Source organism: Spea bombifrons, chromosome 4 (assembly GCF_027358695.1).
Source record: "Spea bombifrons isolate aSpeBom1 chromosome 4, aSpeBom1.2.pri, whole genome shotgun sequence".
In the NCBI taxonomy this organism is placed as follows: domain Eukaryota; kingdom Metazoa; phylum Chordata; class Amphibia; order Anura; family Pelobatidae; genus Spea; species Spea bombifrons.
In genome coordinates, this window is record NC_071090.1 from 20284468 (window position 1) to 20303671 (window position 19204).

The 19204-nt window shown below is 37.1% G+C and overlaps 1 protein-coding gene across 1 annotated transcript in view; it reads right to left on the reverse strand.

Annotated features, from left to right (window-relative positions):
* Window positions 1–2986: 2986 nt before the first annotated feature.
* The window catches only part of PDGFRB (platelet derived growth factor receptor beta), a 49076-nt gene continuing 32858 nt past the window's right edge, over window positions 2987–19204 (reverse strand). The window contains exons 12-23 of the mRNA XM_053463612.1: window positions 18968–19100; window positions 15297–15401; window positions 14883–14993; window positions 14277–14430; window positions 11956–12119; window positions 10601–10719; window positions 9857–9979; window positions 7646–7757; window positions 7142–7241; window positions 5864–5969; window positions 5488–5729; window positions 2987–3418 (exon numbers count right to left, since the gene is read on the reverse strand). Of these exons, the coding sequence (XP_053319587.1) occupies window positions 3286–3418; window positions 5488–5729; window positions 5864–5969; window positions 7142–7241; window positions 7646–7757; window positions 9857–9979; window positions 10601–10719; window positions 11956–12119; window positions 14277–14430; window positions 14883–14993; window positions 15297–15401; window positions 18968–19100 (1602 nt within the window). The 3' untranslated portion in view covers window positions 2987–3285. The remainder of the gene's footprint in view (window positions 3419–5487; window positions 5730–5863; window positions 5970–7141; window positions 7242–7645; window positions 7758–9856; window positions 9980–10600; window positions 10720–11955; window positions 12120–14276; window positions 14431–14882; window positions 14994–15296; window positions 15402–18967; window positions 19101–19204) is intronic.

Consider the following 19204-nt stretch of genomic DNA (forward strand, 5'->3'; position numbering starts at 1 on the left):
TATAAAACATACAAATAGTGCCCACATTTACAAAGTTCCTTTGTGCAGTTTATATAAGAACATGTTGACATCCCAGGAGAAAGTAGATCATTAAAAGAAGAATGTCGCTTTGTAAAGGAATAATCTGTGGCCTCTATCCTCTGGCACCCTGTGGCACAGAAAGGGCTATAATGCCCACGTTATGAAAATGAAATTGTATTCACAATAAATGTATCCAAATTTTTTTTTTAGCACAGTTTGATCATTCGAAGGTCGACTAGACAGTAACATGGTTGCAAGGAGTGAGCTGGGCTTGTGGTAATTGAGAATTACACAATATTTTGGTCGTTGTAAGAATTGTGCAACCAGCTGTTTTTTTGTTTGTTTTTTTAAATCCAGTTACCGCAGGCTCTGATTTTTTTTTTTAAAGTTCCCATTTTCATATCAATATATCATTGCTTTTTACAAAATACTTTCACAATTGTATTCAACGAAGTGCTGTCCTCTTCTATTGGAAAGCTATCCATATACCACGTGTCTTAAGACATGTAGTATTTTTCTTCAGTCCCTACTAATACTTCACAAAACCTCTTGCCGTTATATGCTTACTCTACCTTAGTGAGGTCCATGTAGACTCAGGAAAGGCGACATTAGGCTTTGTGATGAACGTGGACACTATTGTCCAGGAACAGAAACTTTCCTTGTTGAGCTTGTATATAAAGAAAGATGCTTGAGTAAGGTGGCCATTTTGTGAATGAGAATCACACATGCATGGAACTTTATGAAGCCAGCTGTGGTAAAATGTAGAAACATATGTATTTTTGGCTCGGGTCATAGTACTTGTGAAATAGATATTATTGCCACAAGCTCGTATATCTTAGTGAACATAGATTGTGGTAAAATAATTTTCAGCCAAATTCAGCAATGCCATCATGATTCCATGCAACTTTTTGTACAAGTATATAACTTTATACAAACATGATTTCTGTAACATACAAAATACTACATAATGTTAAAAGACGATGATTATTAAAAAAATATAGATATAGTATAAAATGTATTCATGCATTTGATTCAGTCAAATATATACAATTTCAAATTCTGTACCACTGCACATATTTATATATGGCGGGAAAACAAGATTTAGGCTTTTTTTCATTACAAAAATGTTTTTTAAAAAAGGGTTTTCTTAAGGTTTATGATACCATCTTCTGTATGTTCGGTAGCAGAAATATTATATTACATTCTATCTTTAACAAGACTGCCTGTACCAATCTACACCAGGGAAGAGATAACCTAACAGGGAGCAATTTTTCCACATAGTATGCACATAACATTATTATTCATATACATAATACTTATTTTTATCTGTAAACGTCATTAAATAGGTTTATTTATTGTGTGGAACTGTAAAATGTGGGATTTAGGATTTGCATTAAGCTTTCGAAAATGCCAAATGTGAACATTCAATAATTATCATAGTATAATTGAAAATATGTTTTCTGCTTGTTTGCTGGAAAAAAATCATAATTTTCTCTGTAGTTAAATGCGTATTAGTACAATTAAATGTGTTAGCTGTCTTTACTGTTAACTGGTTATCTGTTGCAAAAATTATTATACATTTCTCTTTATAATTTGATAATGTGGTGCAAAGGCAGTGATCTACATAGACTAAGTATTAAAGCGGGAAAATAGTTTCTCCACATCATACAAACATTACAGCTCTTATCACCTTCAGTGACAGCAGCTAATTTAGAGAGTATGAAAAAGTATTTAACCAGATACCTTATTGTGTATTTAAGTAAAAATTCTAAATGCTACTATATTACTAAAAAGGCTAATTATTTTGTAAGCAATTATTATACTTGTTTCTGCATAATATATGTACGGTATACATCAATGCCGCGGTGCTTGTTATAGATAAACCTAGATAAAAAGGAAATAAGGCCCTTTTTAAATATTCTTAAATAAATTGCTATCTGTGGCAAATTTATGTGGTACCTGGAGTTTCTACTCTGTTTTTGAAATGATGTATTCCTTAGTAAGATTAGAAACGGATGTGGAAAAAGATAATATGCAGGAAAGTGGTAGTGCATCTCTTAATACTTTGTGCATAACATATTTTTCTCTAAATCTACATAATAAGAATTCATTCATATATATATATATTGCACATAGGTTCATCTTAAATGAACAAAATCATAAGTAGCTCTAAAAATAGAACAAGCTCAAAAATAAAATACGTTTAAAATGAATATTTGATTGCAAAATAATGTGGTTGTATTCAGTAGGTTAGGCGTTAAGAACCTGCTAACCTTAAGCCAGATTTATGGTTAAAAAAATATTTAAAAAAAATGGAAAAAGAAGATTTGTCACATAAAGTAATTAGTTATTCAGTAATTGCCACCATTTGAAATGAATTCAGCTTTGCTGTGTTAAACTAGCCTTATACTATCAAATATCTCCAAAATGTCATAAATGACTTTAGATTTACTGAGTACTTAATGTGACAGATTGACTGTTCCATTTTTAATACCATGTCAAACAACCTTTCTTTCATTTTAAAGTTAGCTCTTTATCCTCTCAATCTTACATACTGTACCCAACAAATCCATGAATGGCCACTTCAGACCAACTTGATTTTGTGCATTAACTGAACAAAATTTGAATAAAAAACGTATTCAACAAAAGTACCACTTTGTAAAAATTTGGATCTACAGCTTTGCACAGGACCAAAATTCCCTTCATGCTCAATAGGCTGTGGACCATAGTGATATCCTTCAGGTCTGAAAAAAATGACCATGTCTTCTGAAACAAGGATGGATATTTTACCCATACAAAATACCTTGGAAATAATGTCAGTCGGGTTCTGCATCAAAGGATAGGGGCATTATAAAGACAATGAACTTGATGTATATGTTGGACCTGAACTTGATTTGTCCATTCCGACCCAGTCCAAGAATCAGCCAAACTTTTGTACCACATCTGCCCCCAACTCTTCATCATATTTGTTGCCTTTTGTGTGCATAGGGTCATTCAAATCGGGCATCTTACAATCTATTTTTCATATAGAAAATGCATCTCTCTTTAATAATAAAGAACTATAGTTATCAACCGTTGCCTATAGAATAGTATCTATTCAGCTGGTATTTCCTTTGGTCTGTCTTCAATATTGGCGCTCAGTTACTTCTTTGCATACTAATTTATCATTTAGCTTCTATATTCTCAGCATCTTTTTCTCTGGAATGAAACATATCGCTTGCTGTAAAGCTGAGCTGTCGTTGAAAGTCTTTATGATGATGGAGGTTACAAAAAGCTCTCCTCTGTATCTTGCTGCTGATCTTCTTGGCAGACTTCGCCTTCTATGTCTTGGCCATGCTGTTCCAGAGGGCTGTCACACGATATTGTTGAAGATGTATTACCTTCATGTAACACAGAGCTAGAAAACAAAAACAAAACATATGTAATGAAAATGTTATCAACTTCTGTTGAAATAAACTTACAAAGAAGTCAAAAACAAGCAATAATAATTGTATACTACAAAGAAGTATGTGTGTAAAAAGTCAAGAACTGTATAGTTTTGAACCTTTTTTTTCCATATTTCACACTCATAAACAGAAATTGGAGCCGCTTGTATCCAAATACGTTTGATACAGTTGTTAGATACTGAACAAAATGAGTATAACTAGAGTGAAATTAAGGTGAATAAATGTTGCCCTATTTAGAAAAGGTTTTATTTTCCCAGTTTATGGACCTATGTTTCCAAATTCATGTTGCATACTTTTTTTTGAGCCATTTAAGTGTTCTTTCATTATTTATTTCATTATTGTGGGTAAAACATCAAGTTCAGGAAAATGAAACCACACTTCCACTTCTATTTTTTTGTAATATGAAGAGAAATGCTTTTTTCTTTCTTCCTATAAAAATAAAGTTGCAATAGTAGATTTGTAATAAAAAATAGTCATGGGTAATGAAGTGTTAATGTCGGAGCTTTGAGTGAGCGTCTACAGGTCATTAGGCCGGTCTGTGGAATGTGGGGCGCAGGAATACTGGGTCAGCTCTCCAGGATCGGGACAAAATCGGGGGTAGCCAGAAGCATAGCTCTAGAGATGGTTTAGTGGCTGGAACAGTCATGAGGATTTACTTTTTTAATATTACTTCTACTTTATAGTAAATATGTAAGCTCTGCAGGGTGTTTTTTTGTGAAATACTCCGCAGAACCATGAAGCCTTGCCCTGTTTTTTGTTTTATAGCACACAGCAAACACATAACAATACACATCTAGATGAAAAGTGAAGAGCCCTGCCGCCTAAATAGCGCGGGGCGGCATGTAGTTGTGGGGATAGGAGGTTGGGTTCATGTAAAGGTCAGCTATTGACTGTAAGGTAGGGTACAAAAAAAAAAGGTAAGGTAGGGTATTAAAAAAAAAAAAAATAGGGAAAATAGCTGAGTTATTTAACTAAAAGCTGCGCGCGCCGCTTAGCTGTTTGCCGCCTTTGCCTCGAGGACGTCTCGCGCATTTTCGCTTTTGTATTTTCGACTGTGCAGGAGAGCCACGGGCAGAAGAATGGAGCTGCTGCTGGAGAAACTCCCAACCCCCCCTTCCTAATTTTATGTGTTATACAAATTTTATTATTTTGTCGTGTGCTTTTATCAGGGTGAAAGTTGTCCCTTATTGGGATGAACTGGTGGTATGGTGTCGGCCTTCTGGCTTCTAGGGCGGATGGCTCGGTATATATATATGTTTATGGTGTTGAGTTATGTGGAGGTAAACTCTGGGTTTGGGCCAAGAGTTTCTTTAATTTGTAAGGTGTTAAGCTAAATAAAAGTACACGGCCTGTTTTATTCCAAGTTGAGTGTCATGTCTTTATTTTTAATAGATACATGGTGGATACAATAATTGGTTACAATATCCCTTACAACTACATGTGTAATCTGACTTGACCTGGTGTTCAGTGATCTGATTAGGGATTTATTAAACTGAAATCATTGTTTAGTGAGGTGAGTGAGGTTGCAAATATCCTAAACAATGTTTGCTTCGCTGATTCTTAAAAATGTATCATTGTTCCAGGAAACCCTGTGTTTAGCTTTCGGGGAACCTATTAAATACATTTTGGTGACCTTCTCATGATTCTTTTTTACACAACTAGAATTTTCATTATTTCACCTAAATGTATAGATCCATAGCTTGCTACATTCTAGAGTCTGCAGACCTGTAATTTTTTATAATTGTTTATTTATATAGCACCAACAATCTACGCAGCCTTTCTTACAATACATACACCAGTCCAGGACAAACCGGTACATTAGGTAAAAAGGGCCCTGCTTCCAACCTTACAATCTACAGACAGTTAGGGAGCCCTGTCATCCAAGGCTGATGCTTAACTTCACTGAAAATCAAGTACTGTGCATGTATAGGAGTTTTAAACACCATACCCCTCAAATAACCTAAACAAATCAAACGAATCATTGAAAAGGACCTACGAGTTAAAAAAAATATGCTTTTACCTTGGTCGACTTTCTGAAGTCTCATTCAGAACATTATCTGAATCCTCAGGTTTGGGATCCGGCAGAGGAATAATATAGTCGTTGCTGTCAATTGGCTCCACTACTGAATACAGAATATTATTTGCTATAATTTCAGAGCCTCTCCCGTGTACAAAGCTGTTGGTTTTAGTTATTCTGGGCATCACACGAACCACAGCAGGGTGATCGCTCTGTAAAAATTCTTCATTCACATTTTTGTATCTCTGAAAAATATAGTTAAAAAGAAACTAGGAGTAAAACAGATGCAGATATGATTTTCTATCACTTCCATCAAATCTCTTTATAGCTTATAAAGAATAATGCTAAATAATGTAAAGACGTAGAAAGTTTACCATACCTGCTTGTAAGTGTCACTTAGTAGGTTTCCGGTGAGAGACACTAATTGAGTAAAAGAAGGCCTCTTTTCATACTTTTCATCCCAACATTTTTGCATAATTTCATAACTAAAGGGAACATAAAACATACACAAATGTATACCTGTAGTAGAATTCATTCTAATATGGAGTGATGAACTCATTAACATAAGTATAAAATAAGTAGCCACTTGACACGAATAATAATAATACAATTAATAATAACAACAGTAGTATTGGTCTATCTATGGGAAGCAATTACTATTGCTCTTTCTACAACATTTTTACTTCGGCAGAGTGATGTTGTATGCAGGGCCGGCCCAAGACTTAATGCCGCCTGGGGCGAAGTTTAAATTGCCCCCCCCCTGCCGACGCCAGGGGGGCGGCATTTTAAACTTCGCCGATGCCATTATCTACCCACCCTCCCTATTATCTAGCCTATCCTCTCCCTTTGTACTTACCTTTAAACAGTCCTGCTGCGAGTCTGCCTGCTCTACCACGGTGCCGGCCTGTAATGCTGGCAAAGTGCCGCCCCTTCAAAAGTGCCCCCTGGGGCAATTGCCCCACTCGGCTCCATTGTAGGGCCGACCCTGGTTGTATGGGATCTCAAAATCAAAAGCTTGGATACTGTAACAATTATTAACTTGAGAGCCTCCCGTTTTAAACTTCTAAACCTTGGTGCTTTTTTTTAGCACTAGTCACAAAGACAGAGGTGCTTTAGGCTTTGAGGACCACACATCAGACATAATTATTGGCTATCCAAGCTTCAGAACAGAAAAACTGCTTGTTTTCAGGCTAAGATATTCCTATTTATGGCCCTCGAGACTGGGTTTGTTCACCACTGAACTCTGCACTGCAGCCAGTGATCTCAATAAATAAAATACATTTCACAGAAGGCATTTGGGAGACTCTTGTCACCGGAGAAAAGTTCTCCACCTCGGTGCAAATCAGTACTGATTGTCTAGCAGGGTCACTCTAGGTTGACAACGTTGTTTCTCTTAGGAAGAACATGGCGAGCATTGCGTTTGAAGGATCTGAGTTTCTTTCTTAGTATTTTGGCTAGAGATTCACATACGCTCTTTGTCATCTATCAGACCTTAGCACCGATCAGATACAAGTGAGCAAACAAAAAACCTAAGCATCTGCAATGCTAAGTGATGGCCAAAACTGGGTGACCCTCATACCTATTTACTAGTATATGGGTCGGATGGTCAGTTACAGGTCCAAATTTATAATTGGTCCTTCAAGTAGCTCAAACTTACATTTCATCAGACGCATAAGAAGGCTTTGACATTCTATAACCGCGTTTTATGGCATTGTAGAACTGCTCGTTCATCGGTAGCTCAGGATACGGAGTCCCACCTATGATTTTAAAAATTGAAAAAAATAAAAACACAAACATATTTCTATCCCATATGGAACTGATCTGCACATACCTACGTTAACACGAGTTTAAAGGTTCTCTGTTATACACTGACAAAACTTTAATGAACAATGAAAAAAATTAAGATATAGTGAAATCCCTTCAATCCATTTTATCTGCAATGGGAGACACCTCAAGTCTTCAGTATAATACAATGCTAGTACATGGGGCTTTCCTGGGGTAGGCTACCTTCATGTAGGGACAGTTCTAGTCGGAGATAGCCTTTAGTGGGCAGAAACTGGACTAGTGGCAGGAAATTTTTGGAGGTAGTGAGCATGTCCATACACACTGCTTAAATAAAAGAACCCACCGTACACACCTCTTTAACTTTGTTTAAACCTACCTAAAGTAAATATTTCCCAGAGTAGGATTCCAAATGACCAGACATCACTCAGTGTTGTGTACAAATTGTTGAAAATGCTCTCTGGCGCCATCCACTTAAGAGGCAGGAAAGTCTACAATGGAAACATCACACAAGTTACATTTTTTCATATAAATTACAATTCAGATTAATTTGAAACTGTATATAATGGGTATAGTTACAAAAAGAAAATCTAAGTAGTCATAAATTAATGGTGCCAGTCGAAACACAGGCAGCAGATACCAGTATAAGAATGTTCCATATGGTCCGTTCACTGATACCTGCCTCTTTGAGGCTTTGTCTGGCAGACAGCGAGAGTCATGTGATTCATGGTAAAAATATCTTCTTACCCCATTAGCTGTACATTATGAAGGTCCAAACCATGTGAATTTTTTCTCTATACCATTTAAACTTTCTGTATGTTCCTGTATAATCTATAATTCATTTTAATTTAACATAATCCAAATGTTGTGATTATTAACAAAGCAGAATACTTATGTCTACAAGTCTTGGCGTCTGTAAGAATATCTCATTTCATATCTCCAACTATATCACTGTAGATTTGGCCCTTTTAATACTCAGCTCTAGTTGCAGATGTCTCAAGAACAATTGTTTAAAATCTGTTAGGTACATGGGGATGCTGATTGTGCAATTCTACTTCTGCTTTAATTCTGATGTTAAATATGGATACTTCCTGGTTTGCATGTTGTAATTTGGCTTTCAGACATGTATTAGTGGGGCTTTCCAGATGCTGAGGACAAAAAGAGCCCAAAATGGAATTATGATGATAGAATTCATACAAGTTAACTCAATATTCCATCTTTTAATTGTATCATGGAAACAGGCTCTCATTTAGAGATATTAAAGTCACACCAACACCTAATTGTAGGTGTAAATATTTATACAGTTTCTTCCCAACAAGTTTTCTGTTGTAGGGAGAGTCATTTTACAACATTCTTGTCCAACTGTATAGAATACTGTATATCACAGCCGTTATTGTAAATGTTTTTCCTAGAACTGCCAAGATTCTCAAAGGGACAGGATACAGTCCCTGACAGCACCATCGAAAAAAAGAGTATACTATGAGTTAATATGCATTCTTTACAGAGAGGAAAAGGGGTACTTAGGGTGAAGCTGCAGCTCCCCATCCACCTGCATATTCTGATGATTCTTGCCACTGATTGGCCGCTTGAGACAGCCACTCAGTGACAGGAAAGTGCTTCTACTGTAATCAATAAGAGTACGTTCCACATATGTACTGACTGTCAGTAAGGATATCACATGTCAGGATATCTGTTTGGTAGAAAATGCCTTCTGCACAGAAAATAGAATGTGTGTGTGTGTGTATATTTGTGTGTGTGTGTATGTGTATGTGTGTGTGTATATGTGTGTGTATATATGTGTGTATGTGTGTATATATGTGTATGTGTGTGTATGTGTGTGTGGATTGGTGTCAAATGCATATGGTGAGGATTTAGCAGAATCCCGTCATGCATTTGCAAGAGAGACACTGTCTACACATCATGTTCAAGAGAGCCTGCTGCTGTGCTAGATAAAGATTTTGACTTTGGGTTGGGGACAATTGGCAAAGTAGAAGAAATAGAAAAGGTGCAGTAAATAGTATGATTTATAGTATGATTTAGTTTATTTGCTAATTTCTAGTTTCATGTTAATTAAAACTTAGCAATAATGTGTGGGGGAAATAACAGCTGTTACTGTTCTGTGAATTAACTTTGCGCTGGACCCACATTCTGTGAGCTGTCTCAAGCTGACATTAGTTGGGCATCGTTAAAACACTTCAGACGGTTTACCCGCAGCTTGTCTGGTTCTGAGGTTGGAAGGAACCTCGATGAGTTTTCTCCATGGAAAAGGCTGTGAAAGTCATTAGGCACTTTAAGGAGTACCGCTGGCACTTTTCATGGAAAAATGCAAACCTCAGATATTAAGCCCCTTAATGTCATTTTTTTTTACTGACATATTCACTTAATTGTATGTATCAGCAACTTCACCCGTGCTTTCCAGTTGAGACATGGCATGTGCTTTAAAATCCGCAATTTTTCTAACAGCAACACAGTTGGTACCACCACATGGTCAAAGGACCCATCACCTACTTCCACAAGCGTAACCCCTAATTCTTTCAAGACGGAGCCTTTCAAGACAGGCATGCACCTTGTATTTAGAAAAAGGACTTACATTGCCTTTGGAAATGTAGTTGGAGTCTCTCATGATGTCTCTGGCTAATCCAAAGTCACAAATTTTCACTAGTTTCCCATCACAGATCAGCACATTTCTTGCAGCCAAGTCACGATGAACACACTGTGAATTAAAACGGGTTAACCATGCATCTCTATAGCCAGCTACTTCGGTACCTTAACATAGAAACCAAGTGACGATATATAACATAGGAGGAAACATTTTTGTGTTTCTGTTACTAACATTGTGTGGACTAGTAATGTTTTTCCTACTTGTTAATAAAAATGTTCCCTAAGTGGCAGGTATATTTTTCCAGTCTTGCTAAAACAGCTACACCTCTCTCAGCCGCATCACTCAATAATAACGAAAACGAATGGAAAACATGTTTAAAAATAATTCCTGAAACATTTTAAGCAAATGTCAGAGAAATGTGGCAAACAGGAAATATATTTGAGTTAAAAAATGATATTTTTTAAATCAAAAAGGGAATATTCAGATAGATAGATAGATAGATAGATAGATAGATAGATAGATAGATAGATAGATAGATAGATTGATAGATAGATGATCGATTATTTGGTAATAACTTTACAGAGAAAATGCATGGCTGATTACAGTCAGTAGCCCCGAAGGCTACTAAAACAACCAGGTGTAGTTTAGGATGCAGGTTTCCACTTCCTACAAGAAAGGACCACAGGAATCTAATGTCCTTCTACCAGAGGAATCATGGAAAAATCTACTTACATTCTTAGACGCCAGAAATTCCATCCCGTTCGCCACTTGGTAGCTAAAGCCGATTAAATCAGTAAAGCTTAGCACTGGTGATTCATTTATAAGCGTGGAATTATTTGTCCTCTCTGGAGCTTAAGAAAAAAAATATATATTATTATGCAATAAAATCTCAAGTTGTCAATAAAATGAAGGACCTGAAAAAAGGTATAGTGTCACAGCTGTCATTCCCATAACTCTCAGCCATCCCATTAACTAGAGCCAGGATTCTGTTAGTTGTGCAAATATGCAAAAAGAAACAAATCTAGATGTGGTCCATTTTGTATAAGGGACATCGGGCAATGGGAAAGGTGGAGATGGTATATTGAATAACGAAATGACTGATTGAGACAGGGGATAACACATTGCGAGGGATCTATAATAAAACTTGGGTAGCTCGGAATACTGAGAATGGGTACTCATTTCCTATTCCTGGAAAAAGTCATCCCCTAAAGGAACACGGCCATTAATCTGGCTTAATCCCTGATAAAAATCAGCCTCAGTCAGACGGCGGCGCTCTTACCGATGGCTACCGTGATATTACAGAGTGATTATCGGACAATTAAAACTACGCTCATCTGGCAGGTTCCAGAGGAGAAGCATGAGAAGCTCGTAGCCGCTCCTCACATTAAGCTTTCCCAGTCTTTCAAAGAACTACTTTTATGTACTTTAAACAAATTCAAAACTGTTGTCTAGCCAAATCCAACATCACTCACAGTCTAGTGACAAAGTACAAATAAATCCTTCCCTGTGTTTACTTACAGACGAATGTCCAGCTTAAACATAGGCCCGGTTTCAGAGACAATTTATTTTGATACAATACGAATGGACATAGTTGGCCAAAAATGCACATTATTTCTTTACCTCCAGTAAATAAACCAATGGCAAAACTGTAAACAGTCAAAAGTACGTAAACCGACAATATATAAACCACAGGATCCTTTGTTAATGTAAAACCAGCATGGTTATAAATGATTGTAATTGTGTAAGTAAATTGTGATGGTAATTATGTCTGACAGTTTATGGGGTCGCACAGGGAGCCAAACGACGGTCCATTTCATACAAAACAACCCAACCCAAGATCAGGCAGCATTAATAATAACTAATATTAGGTTAAATCAATGAATAGTAGGCCTTACACTTTTTATTTGATTTTGTGGCGCCAATTATTTCAAAGAAAATGAGCCCTCCTTTTGTTCGTCTTATCGGTCTTGAATAATTATCATTCTTTTTGTAGAATTCTTGCAATAGCGAACAGAAAAGGCAGATTCCCCATCACTTAACATCTTCCAATACTGACTGTCTTGTTAATCTTATAAAAGGATACTCACTTGATGGGGAATAATTCTCCAATTCATATGTAGTGCCATAGTTAGAAGGTTCAATGTCAGCATATTTGATTTCATCTTGTAGGTTTAACATTGGCACGTAATAGAGGTCATCCTTACTCATATCCATGTACCCTCCATCGCTCTCTATGGAGAAGGAGTTAAGACTGGGGGGAAAAAATGGAAACATGTTGAGGCAGCTAGTGGCTTAATAACTCCACTCAGATATGCTTATTGTTTACTTGAGGCTGAAAATGATCATCAAAATTGAATTTAGCACATTTGGCCTAATCTGAAATAAAAGTGTACTTTGAAATCTTGAGTCAAGTTGATGCAGCCAGAGAGGGGACTAATCTTGGTTGAAAAAGGGGGTGGTGGTATGCCACAGAAAAAGAGCCACTCCAAAAAGAGGGCACTGACCAGGAGGTCAATCATGTTTGCAAGGAAGCCAATCCACATCATTAAAATCTGTCCCATTTTGGATAGGAAATATATACCCTACAGCTAATCTTATTCTTTGCTAAGGACCGCAGGTTCCTAGCCATGGCATTTGGGGATAACCAGCCCATTTAAATCCATAATCAGTAGAACCCTCAGTAACCCATACCGTCTTTTGCTATCAGTAGAACTAAAACTTTCTGAAAGCCATGGTTATGTTACCTCTTTTGAGGACGAGGAAAAACAACGTACTTGATGATTGTTAGAGATCTTTTTTTCTCCCAGATAAAAGCTATTATGCTGTAAGGCAGATGCCCAGAATACGTCTCATCCTGAGAATGCCTTAGGGGGGTGAATTTACGTCACAATACATTGCATTTCGTAAATAAAATTTTGCTGCAATAATCTAGTTGAAAATACCCGATTGCACAGTACTCCAAGGATTCAATTTATGTTCCTTGGTCGGAGTGGTGTAAATCGAAGCTTATGAAAGCAAAAGAAAACAGATTGCAAAAGTTATAGAAGAGAAAAAAATAGCAGATTTTCCAAAGAAGTTTAGGAATATCATGAGAAATAAACAAAAGAGGGATAAATCTTTAATTCCTATTTTTTTTTCAGCCAGAAAAGAACACATTTAACATTAACACAACGTGTGAACAATTTGGAGATCTAATTTATCTACTGTTTCCATCTAGAAATATATTTCTATGTTTATAGCAATTATTTTGTTGAAAAAAGGTAAATTTAGCTAATTAAATAAGATGAAAGTTCAGATTTCCCCATACAATGCGTGTATGCAGGCTGGGGCACCCGCCACCCAAGAAAGATGGAGGTGTGCTAGGGGAGTTCGGAAAAAGAGGTTAGTCCTGGGTCCCAGACTTATCTCTGTATCGCCTTAATTTCACATAGGAGACCGGGCTCAGCAGGATCACGTAATGATGCTTGACCCCACAGCACATACAAGATGAAGCTTCGCATGGTATGTAAGTAGCATGTGTGTCTGGGTATGTTAGCTTGTGTGTTTGTCTGTGTATGTTAGCATGTGTATCTGTGTGTCTGGTATGTTAGCATGTGTATCTGTGTGTCTGGTATGTTAGTATGTGTATCTGTGTGTCTGGTATGTTAGTATGTGTATCTGTGTGTCTGGTATGCTAGTATGTATGTGTGTGTCTGGGTATGCTGGTATGTGTGTCTGTGTACATAATGTGTATGTGTGTGTCTGGATACGTTAGTATGTGTGTGTGTCTGGTTATGTTAGTCTATGTGTCTGGGTACGTTTGTGTGTGCATGTGTTTGTCAGGGTATGTTATTGTGTGAGCAGTTAATCAGAGTTTTAATGTGATCTTGGTTGCCATTACAGACCCATAAGGTCAACAAGAACTAGATAGATGCATCAGTAGAAAGATGGGAAGGAAGCAGAATTAGCAGTCATTCATGGGCAAGATCATAATAAAATTGGTTATTCTGGGGACCTTACAATATACTTGCAATCAAAATTAGCAAGGTCCCTGGTGCTGAGGGACACAGCAGTGTCAATTCGACAGGGTATACAGAGTTACAGCTGAGTAGTCAAGGGAGAGTTACCCCAAGATCTGAGCCAATCTAACCCTTACCAACTAACCTCAATGATGTAATTATATGAGTTCCCTTCCGCATCTACTTACCGCCAGCTCTGATAAAGACAGGTATCATAGTGCTGAGTATTACTTTAGATGAATTTAATTCTTATAATAAGACCTATAATGTCTTATCTCTTATGCCACTTTGAGAATGACTATGAGCGGGAGTAGGTAAAGGACACATGTGACATAGAAACATAGCTCTCCGTGCTCCTATCCATGTGACCATCAAGGAGTAGAACAGAAGTAAAATAAAAGAACAGGTACCTCTGCATCCTTTCGCCAGTAGATGTATTGTTATACAACTCTGCGTCTTTTCTCCCTTTATCCGCATAATATTGAAGAAATGTATGCTTATTACGATGCAGGTAATCCACAAGGTCTCCAAAGCGACAGTATTCAGTTATGATGTACACCGGGCCTGAAAAAATGTACATATTATATATGTATCTACCAATCAAAATGTAACAGTAACAGTCAGTTCAGCTTTTAAGTAAAGTGTAATATTTTATTATTATTTTGACATTTTCTTACATGACTGATTACTATCGGATCCCTGATTAGTGACATTTTAGGCCACCGATTATTGGTCAGATTCCCTGATCAACGTCTGCGGCCTAAACTTGTACCGCTAAACGCCAATTTACAGAATTTTTATTTTACAATATTTTTTATCTAGGAAATTGTTATCTGGTTAATAATTAATGACACTATAGGTCACTGATCACAAGTACTTTGTTGTTTTATGTATAAAGTCATAGTTTTGCTATTACACATATTTATGATGCAAGAATGATTCTAGGCGCTGCAAATTTCTTGCACTTGAGACATCTTTACACGTAGTTCTCAAATGTATTGCGTTAAAACGGTTACCTCCTTTAGTACAGGCTGCGAGCAAGTTGACAATGTTTATATGAGGACCCAGGTGGCTCATTATCTTCAGTTCCGACATGAGAGCCTGCTTCTCACTACTCCGTGCCGTAGCTACAGTGAAAACAATGGAAATGTTAACAAAAGAAGCGGAATCAGACGAGTAACTTTGAACGTTTAGCAAATCTGGCTTTTCCAAACACCCCCGACGCAATGCGTCAAAATAAATTGTTTGGTTTGGGATTTATTTTATGAATTTTATGCTAAAGATCAGCACATTTTTGATATTCTGTTTAAGGTTAATTATTGGGGATTTGTTCATGACTGTAGCTAATAAACAGGCGGTGCCCAGGACAACACCATATATAACACAACTAGATACAGCAAGTATGTAAAATCATTTAAGGAGCCACTTACACTTAAGCATCTTCACAGCTACTTTTGTGGTTGACTGGGCATGGCCTAATCCGTGGGCTGTAGCTTCAACCACCCTACCAAATGCTCCTGATCCAAGGGTACGACCTAAAGGACAAAAACAACAACAAATTACAAGAAGGAAATACTGAAAAGAGCTTTGATGGTCAATTATAGGGATCTCCAATATACGGAGCTCGTCCTTGGGTCTGTGAAGGTTCATATTTGATATGCTAATTTTTAAGAAATTGCCCTAGCTATAAAATGCTAGGGTCTATACAGTTTTGTCTTTTCCATGGAGTAAGGGAGGCATTGGTTCCTTCCATCCTTCTTCACTATAAAATGGATATAGTCTGGCTAAGTCAACATCAGAGACTAACTGCACTCTAAGCATCATGCAAGGACGGATTCCCTACCAAGAGAGCTTTGGCTGTGGAGTGCATGTAGGACATGTAGAGTGAATTCCCTCACTGGGAAGTATGAAGGGCCATCCCCAGTGAGCTTTGTCTGATACAAGGACTGTGCTGGTCCTATGTAATGCATAGATACATCTCTCACAAGATTTGTATGTACATATGTTCACATCTTGCTGATAAGCACAAGTAAAGTAAAACCTTTAATAGCAAGAGGAATGAATAGGCTAAATGGAGTGAATGGTTCTATGTTTCATTGGTAACTGACCCACTTCTGTGAGTTCAAACATGCCTTATATTTCAGGGTAACTGGCCAGAAACATGTAAAATGTATACGTGTCTTGGAGAAATTGCAAATATATAATCTGTTCATAAGGGGTCATATATTTATATAAAGCTTATCTGCTCGTGTTTGAGGATTTTTCAGTATGTTTATATATGCAAGCCAACATCAGGGTCCCTACATTTTCTCAGCCATAAGATGTAGCAAAGATTGACAGATATGGAAAGTTAAGAGTAATTTAGTATATTAGTGTTGTTCTACATACTGACCACTAGGTGGCACTATTTACCTGTTCATGTTTCTACAAGCCTAAAATCAGTTACTTTTGTGAAGCCTACTCATCCCCTTTCTCTGTGCAATGAAAGACTGGTTAAAAAGAATCTCCTAATTTATGTTTGGAAGTAGGTGTCATAATGTATAACGAGCAAACTTTACTGCTTGTTAAAATGTGCCTTTAAACTAATGGCTTTCAAAGAAAAAGGTAATTGTCAATTATAATTATCTGTAAGCGCATCACTGCAGTTAGGCAATAGGCTGTATTTTCAAATGGCTTGTCGAATTTTAAGTGCCTGCAAGCCTACGTGCGTTTTTCCTTACACCAAGCACAGGGAAATGTAATGTATGTGACTATCCAGGATTCTTCTAAAGAAAATGGCTTGTGATTCTTTTAAATATTAACCCTTTAACAGCCCATCACAAGGAGTTGTAGCATCCTGATTGTACCAATACACTATGAAACAGTACCATGTTGGATTTTTAGGTCTCTTGCTAGTACAAAAATGCAACGAGAGGAAGCTTGCTAACATCAAATCAGTGTAGAATGTTAAGGTGAGCCTACATTTCTATAATTTGTGGCAAATGTTCTGGAACTTTCCTTTCTGGCATCATGATCATTATCAAAAGCTTTATAGTGCCACCATCTGGCCAAATGGCATCATAATCATTATTAGAAACATGTTATTGCTACCATCCGTTCAGGTTTTAAACACTTTTTGAATTGTATAAAACCATTTAATAGTAAATACAATAATCATTATTATTAGAGTATAGTAAATGTATAGTAAATAGACCCTACAATGTTATTCTTTATACCCATGAGGATTATTAACACGTGCTACTTGCAAGAATCACTAATGATAAGCATGAGTTCCCACAGGGCATCAATTGCTTCTCAACAGGGCAAATAAGCAGATGCCCAGGGTTCAATTGCTTCACAGGGCCAATGGCTACTAGCCCTAGTAGATGGGGAGAAGGCATGCATCTAAGGTACATGGAAGGGAAGGCAAAGGGGTTAATATGGCGGAAGGAAAATGGAGGTGATGTGAATGGAGGCTATTGTGGCACAGACCACCATAGTGCAAATAAGCTGGTTACAAGAAAGATAATTGATCACTCCAAGCGACCCATTCAGTAAAGGAATGGGAGGAGGATCAGCTAAACATGGTGACCTGACCGAATATTGAGGCAGTATGGTTGCCCTCCTTTCACCCAATCTATCAACCTAGGCCTAGGCCAGAATACGCCACTGGCCTAAAGGTGGTGGATTTTAATGATTGCAGCTTAGAGCAGAAATAACTTGTATGTATTCATCAATTATACGATCAACATAGGATACCTCGTTCAAAAGTCAGATAGTATTTCACTCCCGCCAGTAGGATACAGTCATTCCAGATAAAGGGGAAACAAACATTTCATTACTTCTTTGGAGACATAGTGGTGACGTTAACTCTTAATACACCTGGATAGTCTGTCTCATCCAGGTTAGTTCCCTAATTCTCTTCTATTATAATTCAGTCTGGTTTGACTCCTAATACCAAAGCCAAGTAGTGAAAGAACAAAACATCGAAAGTGCCAAAAATATTGGAATCTTATTTAGATTTATCAGGGTGTTGATTTGTATCAATATGATTGAGGTCACATGATTTTTAAAAAAATCATAACAGATGTTAACATTGTTAACAAGTGTTGCTTTTAGGGGGCGATTTAATCTTCCCAGTACTGTATATCTATATGCACATGCATATATATAAACAATATACAGTATGTATATGGAGATTATATGTAATCTACCGGCCCCATGGTTTATCTGATCATGGGCGGCCCTGCCACTATACTAATGTGAAACATAATTCATGAGCATTTGCCAGGCATATGTTAAGTAAATTAAGATTTGGCACATTATTAGGTGGGTGACTTTTGTAAAGTATAGAATTTCAACGCCATATGCTCTTTTTACAGATTGTTTAAAATATGCAGAGCATTTTACATGAATATGAAAGCATGGAAATCAAAAGGTTCCATAAACAACTGAATGCCATGAAACATTTAGCAATATTTTATGCAAGCTGTAATTATTGCGTACATAGCAAAAATACACACTGTAACCCTAGGAAAAAGTGAGCGATATTGCATGTTTGCTATATATTTGCTTTTAAACTTTTTTTAAACTTATAATAAAGGTGCAGGCTTTCGTTGGTTAATGACGTTAGAAGACTACCATCTCACTACCATCGCACAGGCTTGTTACGGCTCCAAATTCAGTCCATGGAAATTATTTTTCCTTTGAAATCAATAAAAGAAGAAGCAGTCAATGACATATTTGCTATCTGAACGCAGGTGTTTTGCGAGCAAACATGTGATTGTCTGCTGCTTCTGGGACTTCAATAGGAGAGCTACGGAGCATGAGCATGATGTTTATGTGCCAATGCTTCCTGGTTTCAGTAGACACAGCCTAGGGAGGACATTAACGAGATGGACATCTCCTTTTCTAACCCCAATAACGAAATCACGCCTGCTCTAATTTACATGAAGTAAAATGCATTTCAGTCCATGCAAGATGGACTATGGACAACTTAGCCACCATAGTTCTCTAAGTGACTATGCCTGTAAATGTGATGTTGCAGCCATGTCATTCTTGTTTTAATGGAGATTTGGCTTCTGACAAGGACACCCACAGAGCCTATTTCTTTTTATTTTACCTAAAACTAGTTTGTCTCTGGAAAACTCCCATGTAGAATCATACGGAAGCTGGAGCGGGTCTACATAAATGTATTCATGACCGTCCGAGCTGACTGATTCAATAACCTTCCAACGAATCTCATAACGAGGTTTCTGTAGATAATAAGAAAAGACAATATTAAGCAAGAATTAATGTGTAAATATTATAGTTACTAGTAGTCTTAAGTTTTCATTACTTTAATTGTGTTTATTCACGA